Genomic DNA, 20,022 nt, shown 5'->3' with positions numbered 1-20,022 from the left:
TCTCCTATACACTGCTCCGCTCCCCATCGCTCCAGCCTGGCCTCTAATTCCAACTGAAAGAGTCTGCAACACACACACACACACACACACACACACACACAAATCACTTACGTAATATGTCCACACAGACAGGGAGATAAACAATGCAGATGCACTCAGACAATATCATACAAATGTGCGTGTACTTGCCAGAGCTCCAGTAGAGTTTTGTGCTTATGTGTGTGTGTGTGTGTGTGTGCGCCCACCTGTTGAGCTCCAGTATGTGTGAGACAGGGCTGAGGACCATGTGGATGTGAGCGAAGCTGAGAATAGCTCTGTTGGAGTTCAGAGCTGCTGTAAGAGGCTCATGGTACACCTGACACAGAGGAAACACACATAAAAATACTACTTCCAACCAAGCAAGATGACTGGTTGATGAAAGGTGTTCCAGCCATGATTATTATGAAGAGTAGAATTGGTTGCTATCCTACTATTGTGGTAATTGCAGGCATTTCATTAACTCTCAATGATTGCCTGAACTTTTCAAAGTTACAAGGTCTGACAGTAGGTGACAGTTAAACATGACTTAACATTTATTCATTTGCATAGGGCAGATTTTTCATGTCTAAGTCTGACTAGACTTCATGTCTAACTTTCAAGGAAAGTCTAGTGTTGATTTGAACAGGGAAAACCCTTTCTACCCATTTCAAAATGTGTGACAGTGAGCAGTCATACTAGAAAAGAAGAGCATGAAAAATACTAAAAATTTGATATTCAAATGCAACCAGTCATTTTGACACTTTTGTTCAGTTCTTTGACAAGGAAAATATGGCTGCAGTTCAACTCTTCCAAAGCATTGCCTGTCAGCAGCTAATCATGTACTAATGGTGCTGGATTTCCTGCCTCCTGCTGCAACTGAATTGATACTAGATGGTTGTTTATGGGGCCTCAGCTGATGACACTTGTATTTCTGTCACATAGTTGGGTTTCTATCAATGAACCAATCACGCAAGCAATCAATTAGTCTACCAATTATCAGGTGTGTAGGTTTACCTTTAGCACAGCGCCCAGTCTGCCCAGATATAGACCCTCGCTGTGGTGCAGCTCTCTGGCTACTGCACCTCTCCAATCCAAACTGTCTATGGAGAGAGAGAGAGAGAGAGAGAGAGAGAGAGAGAGAGAGAGAGAGAGAGAGAGAGAGAGAGAGAGGAGAGAGAGAGAGAGAGAAAAGCAAAAAATAAAGTGAATGTGTGTAACTGTGTGAATATGAAGCAGGTTGCTACAGAACAAGATGAAGTATGCTCCATCACCTGAATAAATTCAAACAACACAAACCTGTGGTAGTTCAGGTATGGGACTGAAGCATCTCTGTGAGCTACTCGGTGTCAGAAACACAGCCTCTCCTCCTCCTCCTTCTCTCCTCTCTTCCTCTCCATCAGTCTCTCCCTCCCTCCTTCTCCTGCCTCCACCTTGTCAGGAAGACGGAGAGGAACTCCAGAGGTCTGGTCTGAGGAAGCAAGAGAAACATGAGAACAAGTTTGATATCTCTGTGGTTAGGTGTGATATTTTTGGCCCTTGTCCCACTTGACCCACTTTCAGAAATGCTGATACTGGACCATAAACCATAGTAGACCCCGGTTTAGTACAGCATGGTACTTTTGCACTGGAAAAAAACTCCTTTGACATCTCTCTAACCTCTTCCTGTCTAGTGAGAGCGGCAATTCCTTCAGTCAGAGCCTCAGTCAGATCTTTAGACACACAAAGATCCTCGAGGCACATTCTCTCCCACAGAAAATGACCTGAAAGAATAAGGAGAGATTGTTCAAAGCAGGGTTGGGGTCAATTCATGAATCAACTCATCAATTCCAATTCAACTGAGGAATTGGAATTTGGGAAAACGTACAGGAAACAGAATTGGAATTGAATTGGAATTTCAGGTGGGTATATTTGCTATTGGTTCCAGTGTGTGTCTGAATGCACATCAGTGTGAGTGTGTGTGTGTGTGTGTGTGTGTGTGTGTGTGGGAGACACCAACCCAGAGCGCGGCCCCTGGCCTCCAGGCCGACCCGCTGTAGCTGCGGTCCCAGGAGGCCCCTCAGGTCCCCCAGAGCCTCCTCCAGCCACTGGGCCTGTCTGCACCAGCCCTGCAGTACACTCTCACACACGTACTGCAGTGCCGGGGCCACCGCCTCCTCACACACACGCCGGTTCGCAAGCCCGTCACACACACTGCTGTCGGACCACTCACTCAGGACTGGGGGAAGAGAGGGGGTAAAGAGGGTAACAGGTGGTCTGATACAGGACAGTCCCATATAGAAATGTAGGAAATTCTTAGTAGTTTTGGGCTTTAGTAGGCTTCAAGCTTTTTCCTAGGCTTGGGGCTTTGGACAGAAAGTTTTCAGTTACATTTACAGGGTTGACTCACTGTTCTGGAAACTTCCGGTGGCAAGACCCATTGGGGCCCGAACCTCCAGACCGGTCAGAGTAGAGAGAGTCCGGATCAGAGCCGCTCCTGATGCTGTGGAACGGGGAGAGACAAGAATAGAATGAGACAGAAAGAGACAGAAAGCCTGTGAATGGGGGTTAAAGAGAGACAGAACAAAACAGCAACAAAAAGACAGATTATAGGGAAATATACAGTATATGTGTGTGTGTGTGTGTGTGCGGGAAAGCAGGAACGTATTTGTGTGTGAGGAGAGTTAGTTTATGGAATTTACAAGCAACTTTATGTGACTGTGTGTGTGTGTGTGTGTGTGTGTGTGTGTGTGTTGTGCGCTTCCGTGTTTAATTGTTAAATTATTCATACCAGCAGTGTATGTTACATCTGAGAGAGAGAGAGACAGAGGGAGAGGGAGAGGGAGGGAGAGAGAGGGAGAGAGAGAGAGAGAGAGAGAGAGAGAGAGAGACAGACAGAGAGAGAGGGGGGGAGACAGAGAGAGAGAGAGAGAGAGAGGGAGAGGGAGAGAGAGAAACTGAAACAATTAATCCCAGAAATCTAGTGCTAGTATGAATATAATTAATTATTTGATCTTTCTTTCTTTCTTTCTTTCTTTCTTTTTCTTTCTTTCTTTCTTTTATTTAGAAATCAGAAGTACAGTGGAAGTGTTGTTATTATTATTCAAATAACCTGAAGTGCTTTGTTTTTATGTATTGTTGTCCTTGTTTTAAAGTATTTTGTGTGTTCTTATGAAGTGTGCTCTGCTGTAAGCACAGTATTGCTGTTCCTGCTTTAATGTATTTTATGTGTCTTTTGTAGCTGTCATGACACCTGCCCAGGGACTGTAGTTGAAAATTAGCCAAGATGGCTAAACTGGCACATTTACAGAAATGCCTATTAATGTGCACTGTCCCTGTAACTTTAAATGGTATAAAATTAACCTCTGGGGTTACTGGCGGCCATGTTTGCTCCACGTCATACAAACACAGCAAAGCAGACGTAAACAACGGCTGTTTGGTTTTTGGACAAAACCCAGATGACCCAACGCTCTGTCCAGCTGTCTTCAGAGCAATGACACTTCAATTCAATTCAATTCAATTCAATTCAATTCAATTCAATTCAATTCAATTCAATTCAGTTCAATTCACTGAGCTTTCCTGGCATGACGTACATGTGCACATGTTGCCAAAGCATGCATTCAAACATAAATGAGACAGAAATAAAGTAAAATAAAATGAAATAAACTGCATATTAAATACATAGATTCATCACATAGCATATTTGTGGACAGTAACAACAATAACAGTGATGATTACAAAAAAGCAAAGTTAAAGAAGAGTTAACAGAGTTGATGTGTTTCTTAGATTATGGCATGACATCACTATGACATCAGAATCAGAATCACCTTTACTGGCCAAGTATGTACACATACAAGGAATTTGCTCTCAATGTACTTACACAGAATAAATATACAGCAGATGAACAGAGGTAAACCTAAAGATTTACCGTAACTACTATGTACAACGTAAACAACACTAGGTCAATAGTGCAATGCTGCAGAGTGCAAAGATGCTAGAATAAATATTTGTTGTTGTTGTTGTTGAGTTGTTGGTGTAACAGGTTACATTATATACATGAGATATTACACATTACATACTTTATACACACATTATATACACAAATCAGATATTGTACAGATGATTATGTTGGGGGAGGAGCAGGAGGAAATCCCTGGTCTGGGCCTTTCACTCCAGTCTACTGTTTCAACATTTTCTCCAAGCAGGAGACACATTTTTTCGTTGATACTGAGATTTTGAAAGTTCTCTATTCTTTCAGAGATTTTTGAAAAGTAACTTTACTATTATTACACTTACTATTCTCTACAGAATGAAAACTATACAGACAGAAAATTATTTTAAAGATATCGGTGGTGATATCTTTTATTGCGGGAAAATAGAGGGAGGGTGAAAATGGGTGTTAAGGTGTGTTCAGGGGTGGGGGATGGGAAATGCTCAGGTGCTTGTATTAAGGGAGATGTCGGAGTCACGGCTGGAATTTGACTCCTCCCCCTTCTCATTCTCCTCAGAGGTCGTCAGGTGCTCGGACCCCGCCATCTGCTGCTCCTTCTTCTCCTTTTTCTTCCTCCTGCGTTTTGGAGTCAGGGCGTTGACGATTCTCGTCAGCAAGGAGGGCTTCTTCTTTTTTCCTCCCAGCTCGGTCTTCTCTCCCCCTCCAGGCCGGCCCGCCTGCTCCCGGCTGCTCACGGCCGCCTCTCTTTGGAGCTTTGCTTTGAGCTTGTCCAGTTCTCGGCGGAGGGTCTCCTTCTCCTTCCTCTCTGCCTTGAGGCTGGTTTAAGCTCCTGGGCGCTCAAGGTCTTCCTCTGTGGAGCATTTCCAGCTCCTTTAACTGCTGGCAGAGCGCCTCATTTTCCTCTTTTGAGGCCTTGAGCTTAATGTGCAGCTCTTGGTTGTTCAAGGCCTTTTCTCTGAGCTTTGCTTTAGGTCCTCGTTTCTCCCCGGAGGATGTCCCTCTCTGCCTCCCAGGCCTCGAGTTTGATCTTCTTGTCGTAGCAGGAGGCCTGTTCGCTGAGGAACCAACCTTCAACATTCTCCAGTCTTTGACGAGGATCCTGAACCCCTTCCGTAGTCATCAAGTTTGCTCTGCTTCTCTGAGCAGGAGGTCCTCTCAGTTGCAGAGCAGTTCCTTGACCTCGTCCAGTTCTTTGTGGAGGTCTTTTAAATCCTCCTTGCAGGCCTCAAGCTTGCTCTGGCTTCTCTGAGCAGGAGGTCCTCTCAGTGCAGAGCAGTTCCTGACCTCGTCCAGTTCTTTGTGGAGGTCTTTGAACTCCTCCTTGCAGACCTCAAGCTTGCTCTGCTTCTCGGAGCAGGATGCCCTCTCACTGAGCAGCGTCTTGACCTCTTCCAGTTCTTTGTGGACAGCCTCAAACTCATCCTTGAACTTTTGCCTGCTCCTGGATCCTGAAGGCCTGCTCTGCCAAGTGATTCCTTCAGCTCCTCACATTCGTGGCGCATTACCTCCTTCACTTGACTGAGGATCTCAGTCTGTTGGCTGAGATACTCATTTTCTTCCATCAAGTCCTTGTTCTGGTGGTGGAGATCATCAGTCTCATGATGGAGGACGGCAGGTTCAACGGTCTTCTCCTTGGTCTTCACCACCTTTCCCAAGAGCTTTTTTTCTAAGCCCTTCCATGTCCTGGTTTCTAAAAGCCTGTCTGTAAAAACAGTCTGCTTTAATAGAAACCTGTCTGTAGTCGTAGTCTATCTATGTAATCTCTCTGTTCTCCAATACTCTCTTAGCTCCTCAGTCTTTCTTTAACGTCTTTCTCCGTGTGTTGTCAGCACCAAATATGCCTCAATCTGCTGCTGCTGCTCTTTTAAAGCGAGTTCCAAAGACTCCTCCCACCACACGAGTGATGTTACAATGGAACCCACCGTGAGGTCACAACTACTGCTACTACCAGGGTTCCACTGTGGAATTTTAGCTGTGAAAAGCCAAAACAGCCCATCGGGTTCACTCCCAGTGTGATGGGAGTTTATGTATTTTGAATGCTACAGATTTTCCTGTGTGATTAAATAAGACTCTGCTAAGTAGAGTCTAAGATTATGTGAAAAAGTCGCCTGTTCATGAACGTATTGTCTTGCTCAGGTGTTACTATCTGAATTTGTTTATTCATTTAGGTTAATTACACGCTTTCATGAAAATTATCTTGAAAATTATCCTGAAAACACGTAATATTCTCTTGATTGGTATTTCACTTGTTTTAATCTGGCATTTTATGCAGTGTGTGTGTGTGTGTGTGTGTGTGTGAGTGTGTGAGTGTGTGTGTTTAACGTGTTGTTAACTTTGTGGCTAATTGCCGTAGCCGCTAATCGTGTTGCCAACCTGTTAGTGTTTTCCATATTAATAATGATAAAAGAAATGACAAGCAGTGCTGTGAGGAAGTTTAGTAGTAGTAGTAGTAGCAGTAGTAGTAGTCTTTGACCGTGAGACTCACGCAATTGACATCTATCACACGCTCTCACGCCACAAGTCCATTTTCTCACGCAGTGAAAAAAAAATTTCATAAACGTCGCGGCGTGAAGACAGAGCAGCACCGTGCAGCAGCGAGTTATTCAGACCATCTGAATAGCGAGAAATATACACAAATCTGTTATATTGTAATTTATTCCCATGCATGGTGCTCAGAGTAATCTCAGTCAGCGGCTTCTCTGTTCTCTCTCTCGCGCCATGCGCACGCAGGCAGGAGTGAGAGTGAGTTGCTATGGTTACGGGGACGCTCTGTGTCTGTCGCTGTGAAACTTTCTCGGATTCCCAATAATAGGTTTTTAGGTAGTATGCCTATGCAAAATCATGAATGTACCTCAATGCTGAAATCTAGTAATATAACATAATTTTACATTTTTGGTTAATATTATACAGGGTTGCTGTTTCTTGACTTAATCCAAGAGGTTAGGTGTGGTGTAGAAATGCAGGAAATTTGTTTTAAAGAGTAACTAAACCCCAAAACCACTTTTTTTCAGCTGGAAAACTGCTGTATTTGGGTATTTAGTAGTGTGTTGATGGATTCAGGTCCAAATTCTAACCCTAACCCTCTACTGGTTGAAACCCGGCTATTACAATTGAATTTTGCTATTGGCTGTGGCTATTGGCTATTTTTTTCTGACCCCCCCACCAATTATTATGTACCCCAGCTCTCATTGGCCTGTAAGGATCTACTACTACTACTACTGCTACTGCTACTATATCGATTTCCTCTTTACGTGTGCACAAATTGCCAAAACGTGCCCTCGAAATAGTGATATCGTGCTTCGATATATAATTCATGCGCTCTTCACAAGCTTATAAAGAGTCAGTGCACATATTGGTGATTATGTTTAAATGTGGCCTGTCCTGGGTGTGTTGCAGCCACCTGAGTGTGTTTACATGGCCTGAAGGTTAAGTGGCTAAATATGTTGCAATATTTGGGGGATATGCCTATTCAGTGTAAACAGACAATGGATATTAGCATACCAAATCCTCACTAGGCCTATCTGCAATACCTAAAAGGTTCCTTTTAAGTTGCATTTTTTCCTAAACCTTTAAGTTTAATGAAATCGAGGGAAAGAATTGTATCTCGTGCGCACGAATGGACTAAAACGTGCGCACGTTACAGTAAATCGTGGACTCAATATAACTTTTTTTCTCTCCCAATGGCCACTCCCGGGCTCCATAGTAATTCAGTCAAATAAAAAAAATTAAAATGAAAAGAAAACTCTGCATCTTTAAGTCTGTCCATGACTTCTCCTGTCTGCTTATTCTGAATAAGAAGAATATGAAGATGCAACAAGTTCAGTTCGATCAGAGAAACATCATTAAAACATCTGAGAGCTTCAGATTAAAAGAGATGAAAGTTGAATCCTGAGGGGAAACTGTCGCTCAGCAGCAGAAGAGTTAAAAAAAACAGCAAAGAAAAACAGAATGGAAATCAGAATAAACGGGAAGGCGGAGATGACGAAATGAACGGGAAGAAACAAAGAGAGAAAGAGAATCAATGAAGCATCACTGACAGTGTGTTTACCCATGATGCTTTGCTACTGGCAGCAACAAAAACAAGAATGAGGCTAGTGTGTGTGTGTGTGTGTGTATGTATGTGTCACACCATACATGCATGTCTACTGACCAGATGCTGCCAGAGGGGAGAAGATGTCCACCCCTCCTCCTGCCTCAGTTAGTGCGACCCAGCCACACAGTTTTTCCCAGAATTCTCGAAGGTCAGGGGTCAGTAAAGTCCTCTCTGATAGGCTGCTACCTGGAAGGTCAAAGGTGAAAGGTTGGGAAGTGGATTAATGGGCTCTTAACCTTAGCAGTGTTTCCATGCATTGAGCTACATGGGACTAGTAATTCTCACTGTGAAGCAGACGGATCTCCTCCGTTCCTCCTGGAGCTAGCAGGCCCAGCCGCTGAGCTGTCTGCCCAGAAAGAGCCCTCTCCACCTGGGTCAGCAGAGCCGGGAGAGTCCCTCTGTCGTCATACAGAACCACCGCCACTCCTGCCTTCACACCACTCAGCACCAACTAGATAGAGCATGGAGAGAGAGAGCGAGAAAGAGAGAGAGAATATACATAATTATATATTTGTGTCCCCTCTCTACCTCTTCCTTCTTTAATTCAACTTTCACAGTACCTTCTCCCTCTCTGCTCTCTTCTAGCTCATGCAAAAAAAGATGGAGGATTTGACTGACTGACCGCCTCTTTCTTCGTTTTTCTCTCACCTCATAGGCAGGAATTCTGTTGGAGACCAGCAGTAAGAGGACAGGACTGGAGCAATGGATGGGAGAGGCTGTGTGTAGGGGTGGAGGTCTGTAGGTGAAGGAGGAGAGCGCTCCACTGACCTTGCTCACACTTTCACTGGAGGGGGACATGTGGATTCAACACAAAAACATTTAAATCATTAGTTTAGTATATTAGATAGCTTTATGAAGCTTACACCATCCCAGAGACTATCATGGCAAATATAAGTACTCCAAATATTAGGTATCACTGAAAAGTTAAATTCATTGCTTAGTGTATTTGATCATTTTATGAAGCCATGTAGATAAAACAAAAAATCACCACTATGTAATTTATGTGATGCTGCAGACGTCCAATCAGGGAGTTAACACCAGTGTTGAAAATGTGTAAATGTTCATTTTAAACTATCATGAAGGTTTAAAAATGAACAGTCGCTCCTACCAGATGGTTATGGTGAAATGTCCAATGTCGGGTAACACTTTCCTTGCTCATAAGGCATTATAAGTCACTGCAAGCACATGCCAAGTGCATTATAATCATTATAATCACAATTTAATATAATAGACTATAATATCGGCACTGTCTCAAAAATGTAAAACTTTTTAGGATCTAAAAGAACAAGCTTTGTTTTCAACTTGACCACTAAGCATTTTTGAGTTTATCCAATGGGATTTGAAATGGTTTCATAGGCTCAAGCCTTGAGAAAACTTCAAGTTTAACTTCATTTGAAGTTAAAACATGAAAATCACGATAATTGGAGTCATGAGGTTTTCACATGACAGCAGCAACATGAAGAGTGTGCAAACTTCTTTGGGTTGAATACTTTCTGTGGCAACTGTACGGATAATCAATCTAAAAATTCTACCATCTAAAAATGCAGGTAACTGATTACAATGTAAGATATAAGTATATATGTACTATACATATATACTTATAATACACAAGTAATATGCTTAGGATGAAATATATAATAGGTCAACAACATGTTCTCCCTAACTGTGCAGACAATGACCTGGTTGGATTGGAGACCTGGTTTCTCTCCATGCTAAGAGCTGCACTCATGGATTGTCCCTTGTCCAGGCTGAGACAGAGGCTGGGAGATCCACCAAGGCTTGCAGGCCAGGAGAGGGAGGGCCAAGAGCTGAATGTTACCCCAGGACCAGGCCTCTCTCTCTGGGTGTAGCCACTCCTGGTTCCCCCTGGCTGGGTGTTGCTTCCCCAGGCTCTCCTGGTTCTCAAAGAGAGACCTGCAGATACAACACAGGTAAATACTGGATGGGCTACATGTCTATGTACAAGAGATTATTCATGAACATTTCTGCTTTATTGGACAGGAGACAGTGGAGAGTGAAAGATAGAAGAGAGAGAGGGACAAAGACATTGGTTATAAAACAGACCAAAACCCATGACATCCCAAGTACACAACATGTTCAACATTGCACTCCTAAAGCCTATTTTTAAAGATATTTTTTCCTACTATTTCTGCTTTATTTGATACTATATAGTGGGGACTAAAAGGAAAAAATAAGAGAGAGAGCAAGGAGATGACAGTTCATAAAGTAGATTCACACCCACAACATCACAAGTACATGGTGTTCACCTTGGCTTGCTAAACCAATTTGACACCCCACAGGTGACATTTCTTACTGCTATTTTGTTTGAGTCACCATCTTTCATTCAGTTTTTTTGTTTGACTGTATTTCTCTCCTCTCTCTCACACTTACTCTCCTTTTTCCTGAAGTTTCTGTCTGATCCTCCTCTGCTTTCCTCTCTCTCTCTCTCTTTCTCTCTCCCCTACTCACGCTTCTCCTCCTGCAGCCTCTCTCTGATCATCTGCCTGATCCTCCTCTCCTTCTCTCTCTCCTCCTCCTCCTCCGTCGTTCCCGCGGTTTGCTGGTTGAGCGTCCCGTACCGCTCGGCGGCCTCTCGGGGCGTGAGCCAGTCCAGGGTGGAGACGCAGGAGACATAGTGGTTCTTCCAGGCTCCGCACTCCTTCTCTCCTGGACAGTAAGGCAGGAACCAGCCCCTTTTGACACACCGGCCTGCCCATAGACAGTCCTGGAGAGATGGAGGGGAAGGAGGTAGAGAGAGAGAGAGAGAGAGAGAGAGAGAGAGAGAGAGAGAGAGAGAGAGAGAGATCAACACTCCTCCTCAAGCTAAATTCAAACATCTAAAAAATGATTTTGAATCTTTTCTAGCCCCTCACCTGCTCGGCCAGGACCCTCCAGTGCCAGCTGACCTGGGCGGCGGAGCAGAGGTCGCGGGGGGTCAGGAACGACATCACGTACAGGGACAGAAACCGCGGCAGCACCGCCGTGAAGTCCACTCGAGTCACGGGAACCGTCTCGATCAGCCAGTCCCTGCAGTACCTGCTCAGAGGGTCGGAGGTTTTCAATTTAAAACCTGATTGTCTGGTTCTGAGGAGGAAAGAGTGCTGCTAAGAAGTTCTGTGGCCCCAAAATGTGAAATTGGGTGCATATGATCTCAGGACCATACAAAAGCTCTATGAGGAGATTCTTGGTGGCTCACTGGACAAACAGAAACACAAATTTCTCCCTTTTGGAATATCACAAATAAATATTACATTTAATAACAGATTATAGCAATATATTAGGGATGAGATGATATGTGTATCGCATGATACGATACGCGATATGGGGTTCACGATTTGATGCAAACACAATATGATGTAATAAATATAGGTTCAACAGCAAAGTCTGACTGCAGAATTATGTAAAAATGTCACTAAAAAGTGCAAATACTATAATTTTCATGAAATTGTGATGGGCAAGCCATCTCATTTGTGATTACTACAGCAGAATAAAAGTGAGCTAATATCGCAATTTATTTTTCTGCCCCACGATACGTATTGTCACATTTTTGTATCGCAATATATAGAATTTTGATATATCGTCCCATCCCTTACATGAGTACTAATAAAAAAAACAAAGGAATAGGGAGAGAAAAGACTTAAAAAAGGAAGAGAAAAGGCCGTACTTGAGCTGTGACTTGGTGCAGCGTGTGAGCAGAGCGTGGAGCAGGTGTTTCCTCTGTCTGTCACTCCACAGGTCAAACCAGTGGAGCAGCAAGCTGATCCGCTCCTCAAATAACTGAGAGAGAGAATGGGACAGGACACCGACACACTGGAGACAATCAGTGAAGAACGTATGGAAGGTGCTTCTCCTCCTTGCATAACCGTCTGGCTGCTCTGCCAAAAACTACACACTGGCTTCCAAAACACTGATGAAGACCATGGGAATGGCAGCCTTCCAACAGACTTATTAAAAAAACATAAGACTGATGGTCAGACGAAGGCTTAGGCCGAAAAGTTTTATTGATGTGGTCGTCAATAAAATGCTGGAATAATTGGGGTCAAGTCTTATTTTTCAACTAGTGTTTTTGGAGTGCTGCCATTCCCATGTTCCTTGTGGGTTTTTCTGGAAACTGGAGGCTATATTTCACTCTGGTGGAGCCTTTTTCATTTTTTTTTATAAGATTACACTTCATTCAGGAAATACATATCATCGCTGTCTGGTGAAAACCTTGTATCTCCAAAAGCAAACTTTTCAGGAACTAAGAAAAACAGCCTTGTTTTCGGCTTGACTGCTCATGCTCATTGACTCATTAATTTGGTGCTGTACGAGGATGTGTCACTTTTCCCCAAATGGATATCTCATTTTGGAACAAAATACTTAGTGAAGGCAGAGTTTATGTAAATTACTCCTCAAGAAGGCATACATGTATAATGCTTTAAAGGAGGTCTGGTTTGTGGTAAAATTTATAATCAACCCCCTATCTGTACATAATATCCTGACAATCACAGTCCCATCAATAATTAAAAAGGTCAAATTAAAGTCTAATTCATATTCAGTTCATCTACATTATCTAGACAGTGGGGAATCAGTGATGGGGCGGGAGGGGGCTTACAGTATAATGTGACAAAGAATTCTAACACAAATGCATAATACATATTATATGCAAATTCACACTATGGCACTGTTAAGAGATTTCAAACTAGAAGCTTAGAGAAATAAATTTGAGACATGCATGGTTGGTTGAGTTAATAATGGATTTACCTTATTTTTTAATTGACATTCATTTCTACTGTGCTATTTCAATGGACTGCAATATCACCCTTTATGTTAATGCTATTATACTCATAGCTAAGTTCTATGTTCATATTGTAAGTGGGGAAATAAGTTTCCAACCTGTGCAACCGTTTCTGTTGAGTTTCATCACTACACACACAAGCATTGCAAAATGTGAAGTCATCTTCTGCCTAAAAAATATGATAGCCTCAGCACTTACCATTTATCTGAAATATGGATCTGTTCTCATAGCCTTGAATAGAAATGTGTGGTGTTTTTTTGCCAATTCACATTTTGCTTGCAGGTTTCTCTGGTGATTGTAAAATTCTTACGCATTTATATACTACCAGTCAAAAGTTTGGACACACCTGATTGAATGTATTATGTTTTTCATTATCTTAAAGCCATTTTGATCTAAAGGCTTATGCTTAAATGCTTGAAATTAGTTTCTTAAACAAATATAAATAGTTAAGTTGATGCCTATGTATGAATTTCTTTCCAAAGTCTTTGCCTTTCCATCAAGGCAAAGGGCGGCTACTTTAAAGAATCTAAAATAGAAGATATTTTTGATTTAACAGTTTTTTTGATCACTGCATGATTCTATTCGTGTTATTTCATAGTTTTGATGTCTTTAATATTGTTCTCAAATGTGGAAAATAGTAAACATAAAGAAAAATTAGATGTGTCCAAACTTTTGACGGGTAGTGTTTGTGTGTATAGCCTACATTTCTTGACAATAATAATAAATTGACCGCTCCTGCCATCTGGTGGCTACTAATAAAAATAAAAATCAAGAAAACTGCCTCCAGCAGCCTTCGGGATGGATACTGCTGCTGTTCCTGCTGTTTGTCTGACCTGCTGGTTGGACTGCTTGTTGACCAGAGGCGTCCAGGCGCTGAAGCGGGTCTCGGCCCTCACACTGCGGCCTGGCTGCGGGTCGTAGTCCGTCCCGTTGAGCTGCCACCGCTTCACGGAGTGCGGGGTTGACCTGGCCGCCGGATTCAGGCTCGTCTCCATGGATTCACACAGGATAACCTAGTTTTAGGGAAAACGCTCAAAGCTCTATGTGGAATAATGAACTCCCATTACCTGTCAGCTTGTCGCTCTACTGCACACACCTGATCCAGTAGTTTCTAATGAACACTATATAACCATTTTCCTTTTGCTGCTGTCCGCTCTCTGCTCCCTGTAACCCTAGAGACGCATCAACAAACGGAGGCGCACATTCCTTCACACAGTATCCCGCCTCCAGATGATTAGAGGTACATAAAAAGGTAAACTATGACTCCAGTCGGGGATCATAAGGCAAACATTTACCAATATAAACGAAAATCGTATCTAACCATATTTAAAAAAAAAAAATCTATTACTCATGCTTAAAAGAACCTTTATATAATTTAGATCAGCTTGATACTCACTATTATGACTATGAATTTTTCTCTAAAATATTAATATCAGCTAGACTGACAAATTCTGCCAACAAGAGTCACTTGCTGCTTCCTAATGAACCACCATGATATATTAAACACAATCAGTTATGTTAATGAGGTCTTTAATTAAGCTAATTAATGCATTAACATTACTTATTTGTACAAGGGTGGTATTAATATGAACTCCGTACCTTAAAGCATTAAGGAGTTCTAGTAGTTTCAATAATTTTTTTTCCCCTCATTACTATGCAAATGTATACAGCCAGGTGCTCCAAATCTAATCAGATCATTTAATCTATAGGGGGGATCTGTGTATTGTTGTTGAGTTATTGTGTTCACAAGAATGTGTCAACACACAGACAGGAAGATATTGAGAACTGCAGCCCATAGATTCAGACAAGAACTGACAATAACACTGACAATAACACTTTTATTATGCTGTTTTTAAGTCAATAAAAATAAAATCCACCAAACAGCTTAGTTACAACAGCAAAATACCATGTAATCACATTTTCCCACCAACACAGGCTAAAATTAGGAGTGACAAAATAAAATCTGATTTAGAATCAAAGCAGCGTTGAACACGATTATTGCCTTCCACCTGCATTTTGAGCATCCAAACTTAAAATAAACATACACTATGTAAGTCACATACAAGATTTAAACCAATAAGGCAAAAAGGATGAAATTAAATATAAGGCATGGTTGTGATGGCAACATTTGGATGATTCAGTCTTTTCCATGGTCAGACGAACACACTTGTGATATGTGCAGTGTGTTTTGCAAGTTGCATGGATATGTGCAAATACATTCAACACTAGACTGAAGTGTTGGAGGTGAAATCACGATCAGGCCGCTCACACCTAGCAAGGAATTACAGAAGAATACAACACAATTTCTATAGCCAGTATTGATCAAAATCTACTGTGCGTTCAAATGTTATTGTTTGGCTGATCTGAATGCCCAAGGTTTTGTTCTATCACTTGTAAATGTAAATCAGGAAATATTATTTAAGTTTTTACTCTTTTATAGTTAACCAGACCCAAGCTCAACGTTTAACACTCTACTGGTGAAAAACAATTCTGAACTAATTTCCATGACATTTACACATCTTTTGAATCTTGAATATTCTTCATACCGTTACTCAATAGGCCTGCTACCCATATTTTGATAAGCCTGGCTCTGCTGCTTCAGTTTGTGTGGATAGTGACCTTGCTATAGACCTGAGTGACCTATGACCTGTGACAACAGATGAGACAAAGTGCAACAGAGTGAGTTCACATCTCTGAAAAATCTAAAAGGGGCAAGTTTGCAGTCGATTCACTTTCAACTTCACGCTCCAACTCCACCATCCTGCCCCTCCAGGTAGGGCAAAACAAATACTCAGAGAAGAGAAGAGAAGGGAAGAGAAGAAAAGAGAAGAGAGGAGAAGTGAAGTCACATGCTGGCAGTCCTAGGAATCTCTTGGGTGTCCGTTAAGTTCAGTTTCTGACTGGAGAAGCAGGGTCAAGGAGAAACACTGGTTCAGATCTTTTAACAAGTTGTACTACCTAGTTAGCAAGATTAACCACAAGTAATATATGTAATAAGTAATATATAACTATAATGTCAGTTCTCATACAGTTCACATACCTCTGTTGGAGTTAATGAATGGTACAACTCTAATACTGGATGCTCTAGGAACATGTAGTCAACACCTCTCACTTTCACTATAAAAGCCTAAAGAAATCACAGCAAAGTAGAACCAGGTAATAGAAAAAAATCATGCTTCAAGAAGTAATTTTGCCTGCTTGCAATTACTGATATTGAGAGATAGTAAAAAAACATAAATCCCAGTGGTGACAGTAGACACTCACGGCAGCTAATGTTAGGTGACTCTTCCTATGTAAGTGTATGTGAGAAAAAGATGAAAAGTTTCCACTAAAGTAAATAAGCAGTGTTGCATACTGAGGATCTCTCTTTGTGGCCAACAATTCTGAGGTTATTTTATCAGGTCTCCTATTCACGCATTTTCAGGACATTATTGCTGCAGATGTGTAATGTGGCAGCAACTAATGTGAGGAGCCAGTAGGGGGCGCTGGGTGAATGCTCCATAAGAGGGAGATTTATTTTTGAAACTTCAAAATGCAAAATTCTGGTGCTTTTGAGAGATAAATTTGTACAGATTTCACAGAACATCAAAGTTTCCAATGATAATTTATTACTGGAGAACTACTCCTTAATTAGCAGCTATCAAATGAACCACATATACTTAATTATGCTATGGAGTGCACACACACGTGCGCGCGCACACACACACACACACACACACACACACACACACACACACACACACACACACACACACACACACACACACACACACACACACACACACACACACACACACACACACACACACACACACACACACACACTATGATGCCTGAAGACTGGTGAATGTCAAAAGGATACATTGAAGAACTCAGCTCCTCAAGCTGTGAAGAGAAAGAGAACACTTTGAACTTATTATACATGTTTGCAGTTTCAACACAAGTCTCAGGTCGATGTAAATAATCTTGTATTTGGACTTTATCCTGCTCCACATGCAAGGACAAGCAGAGGGTTTACATGCCAACTAAACCCTTACACAGTTTAATGCTTATGAGAGAAATAAACAGCTGAGTGGTTACACTGCATCAATGGAAAGCATTATCCAGAGGGTCTTAAAATAAGTCCAACGGCACAATAAGCTTAACTTTCTGTATCAGCAGCATTTCAGTAGCAGGACACAGTATCAGCATGCTTTGGTTTTCTGTAGAAATAATGAACATTTGCAGTCCTGTCTGCCCAAAGAGGAACATAATCATGACATATCTGCTGGCACTTATTGAAAGTGGACCAACACCAAATGTTTGGGGTACTCTACCAGAATGCTAAGAGCGTATAAAAAAGTTCTAATACGGCATGTTACACTTCTGCCGTGGGAAAAAACATAATGGGATACATCCACCTCAGTCTGCAACTATCTATATTTTCAGTGTGAAACAGCCCCAGATGAGACACTGCCTGGATGCATTCTGTGGAAACTCTAATCTCGAGGAAGTGGCTGCTAGAAAGCAAATGCTGACACATTTCAACAAGTGTGCATTGTTATGATAGCACAAAATAAGTGCAAAAACCAAAAGATCTCTAATTCTTTGCTGCTACGCATGTTCAGCAAGATATCAAACACATTAAGCATGTGCCCCCAACAATATGCCACCGGAATCAATCTTTAATTGGATAGTGACTGAAATTGCACAGGACAAAGAGTTTTTGGGATACAGGTACATGTTCATGCAAAATTGTGGTGGGTTACGTCAGTGTGCACAGTTGAGGGACACTACAGCTAGAGAATATTATGGGAAATGATCAAACTATCAGGATTGTGCTCAGCCTCCCTCAGAAAGCACAAACAGGTGTAGCCCCAGTGTTTCGTCATAATAAAGTATCAAATGAAAATAGTTTTAGGGTTGGAATCTGCACAGGAACAAAAACTAGGACAAAAACAAAGGCAGATGGCCGTGGAATCAAAACCAAAAGTTACCTGCTGCTACCACTGCAACTACAGATTCAGAGGAGACACTGAGACAAATAAAAGGATCTAAAGCTTAAACTGTAACTCATGGGTTTTACTTACTTTCTCCAATATTCTGTAATCTATCAAAAGCTATTACTAGCTTCTATTAGTCAAGGTATAAGTGCTATATACATTATCTCACATGATTATATGATGATATCAATTATAAAGTCCAAGAACATTTTTTATAAATGAGGCTCCTGGTTGTGAAAGGGTGAGGGTGAGATTCCTGCAGCCTTACATTGAGCAGCAGCTTGTCCATGTTGGTGTCGCAGGCCGTTTTCCTCTGGTCCTCGGGCATTTCGTCCACCTCGCCGTAGAGGTCAAAGTGCAAACGAGCCAGCTTCTCCTGCATCTCCCTCACATGCTCCATCTGGTCAATGGAGCACTCATTGCCTGAGACAGAGGGAGACAAGAGCAAAAACGAGACATATAGACAGCCAGAGAGAGATGGTGGTCTTAGCTGATGTTTGGACGCCAATATCTTGCTGTTCCCTTCTTCAGGATTTCAATACTACATTCCTTCTAATCTCTCTGTCATCTCCTGTCTCACTTTCTTTATCTATCACCATTGCTTTCATCCTTTCTTTCTTCTTAACACAATCTAGGCTGATCAAGCTTTTCCACAAGATGCAGAAACTATTCCATTTAGAATCACAAACTTAACACTCTTTATAGCTCTAAAAAGTAGTGCAAGATTGTCTTAGTCTTAGGATATGTATAAGAAAATGCTCGGATGATGTGTCCCTTTCAAATGCAACTTACCAAAAGCTTGTAGTTTCCCTGAGTGGAAGTCATTGAGGAGACTGAGAAGGCCGTTCTCCATCTCCTGTACGTCCGATACATCAGTCAGAAAGGAGTGCTGGATGATGGGGGCTGCCTGGCCCTGGTTCTGGTTAGCTTTGCCACCTAAACCCAACTGGTACCGGGATTTATCTCTAACCCCCCTGGGAAGAAAGAGGAACAAGGAGAGGAGAGAGAAAAGGAGGCAGGTCAGTCAGGAAGGACTGTTGGATGACCTGGAGCTAATGCTTAGTTCTGGCTAGCAACCTAAACCACTAATGCTGAAAAATGTGCAGGCGTCAACACTACTTATTTCTCCAATGTTCCTCTTATTTCTGAGCCCAATAAGACTTCGACCAATGTTAACACAAGGAAAATGATGTTAGTAGTTAAGGTGGTACCTCCTACTCTTGGTCTTCTGACTGGAGTGAGTCCCCATGCTGTGGCTGTAGCCGACGTGTCGTCCCCCGGAGGAAGCGCTGTTCTTGCGGCCAGACCCGCTGGTTGGTCCCGCTGAGTTGGTGGAGGGCCTGGGACTCTTTCTCTTCAGCTTTCGCTCCTCCATAGCCTCATGTTACGGTGCTGGCTGGTTAGCTAGCTGCAGGATAAACGCGACAGCTGGCACTAAGCATAACAGACAGCTTAATGACTAAATGTCAAACCATCTTACTAATACAGCGACGCAACAGAAAGATGTCGTGACAGTCGCTGAAATTACAGCAGTGACTACTGATGGCGAGCAAGCTAACGTTAGCTTGTTAGCGTCAGCTAGCCAGCTAACTAATCTTCAAAATTCAGTGCTCGTTTACATACCGAAACCAACATAAGCAATTGAAAATACTCACTTTTGCAGACCAGTTACTTTGTCGTCGGTTTCACGGGTAAGTTGTCAACTCGATTCAGATATTCGCTGAACCATAAAACTTGATGTTGGTTCCTGTTAGCTAGTTAGCATGCAAACTCCGAAAACTTCCTGTTTTGATGGGACGCAACACGAAACACTGACCACGGCCAAATTCCAGTCGGTAAGGATCCGCCCCTACCGCATGGCCTACACCCTGTACAGAGAAAATATGTCGTTTCAGTCAACACAGTGTCAGTGTTTTTGGATCAAATAATGTGGGACAGCACAAGCACTGTGTCTGCTGCTTAAATATTGCAGTAAGTTGTTGAAAGTTTCTCATCTTCCCTGCGGAGTGCTCTTCACAGGCTCCCAGTGTACAAATTGGAATTGAATTTTGCGTACAGATTGGAATTGCAATATTGTTTTGTTTTTACACAACGCACGCACGCACGCACGCACATACACACACACACACGCACACACACACACACACACACACACACACACACACACACACACACACACACACACACACACACACACACAGACACTAACTGAAGAATACAGATT

General features: G+C 42.2%; 1 protein-coding gene across 1 annotated transcript; it reads right to left on the bottom strand.

The window, feature by feature from the left end:
* Positions 1 to 8: 8 nt before the first annotated feature.
* LOC139661792 (epithelial cell-transforming sequence 2 oncogene-like) lies at positions 9 to 19,641 on the bottom strand (the record flags this gene model as incomplete). Its single annotated transcript, XM_071540357.1, is given in 21 exon segments — positions 9 to 63; positions 246 to 355; positions 1,033 to 1,118; positions 1,311 to 1,425; positions 1,427 to 1,486; positions 1,675 to 1,778; positions 2,015 to 2,233; positions 2,405 to 2,497; positions 8,097 to 8,225; positions 8,325 to 8,490; positions 8,688 to 8,775; positions 9,719 to 9,953; positions 10,509 to 10,764; positions 10,913 to 11,075; positions 11,704 to 11,816; positions 13,650 to 13,829; positions 16,642 to 16,701; positions 18,067 to 18,283; positions 18,587 to 18,772; positions 19,010 to 19,206; positions 19,454 to 19,641. Coding segments are annotated over 20 exon segments (2,799 nt in total), but the record flags the coding sequence as incomplete, so codon positions are not given.
* Between the last annotated feature and the right edge of the window lie 381 nt (positions 19,642 to 20,022).

The sequence above is a fragment of the Centroberyx affinis genome, unplaced genomic scaffold (genome assembly GCF_046629955.1).
Source record: "Centroberyx affinis isolate AG114_WGS23_722 - 3 ecotype Tasmania unplaced genomic scaffold, CSIRO-AGI_Caff_v1 ptg003620l_1, whole genome shotgun sequence".
In the NCBI taxonomy this organism is placed as follows: Eukaryota; Metazoa; Chordata; class Actinopteri; order Beryciformes; family Berycidae; genus Centroberyx; species Centroberyx affinis.
Note: the sequence above shows the minus strand (reverse complement) of the source record. Positions and strands in the feature narration are given on the sequence as shown.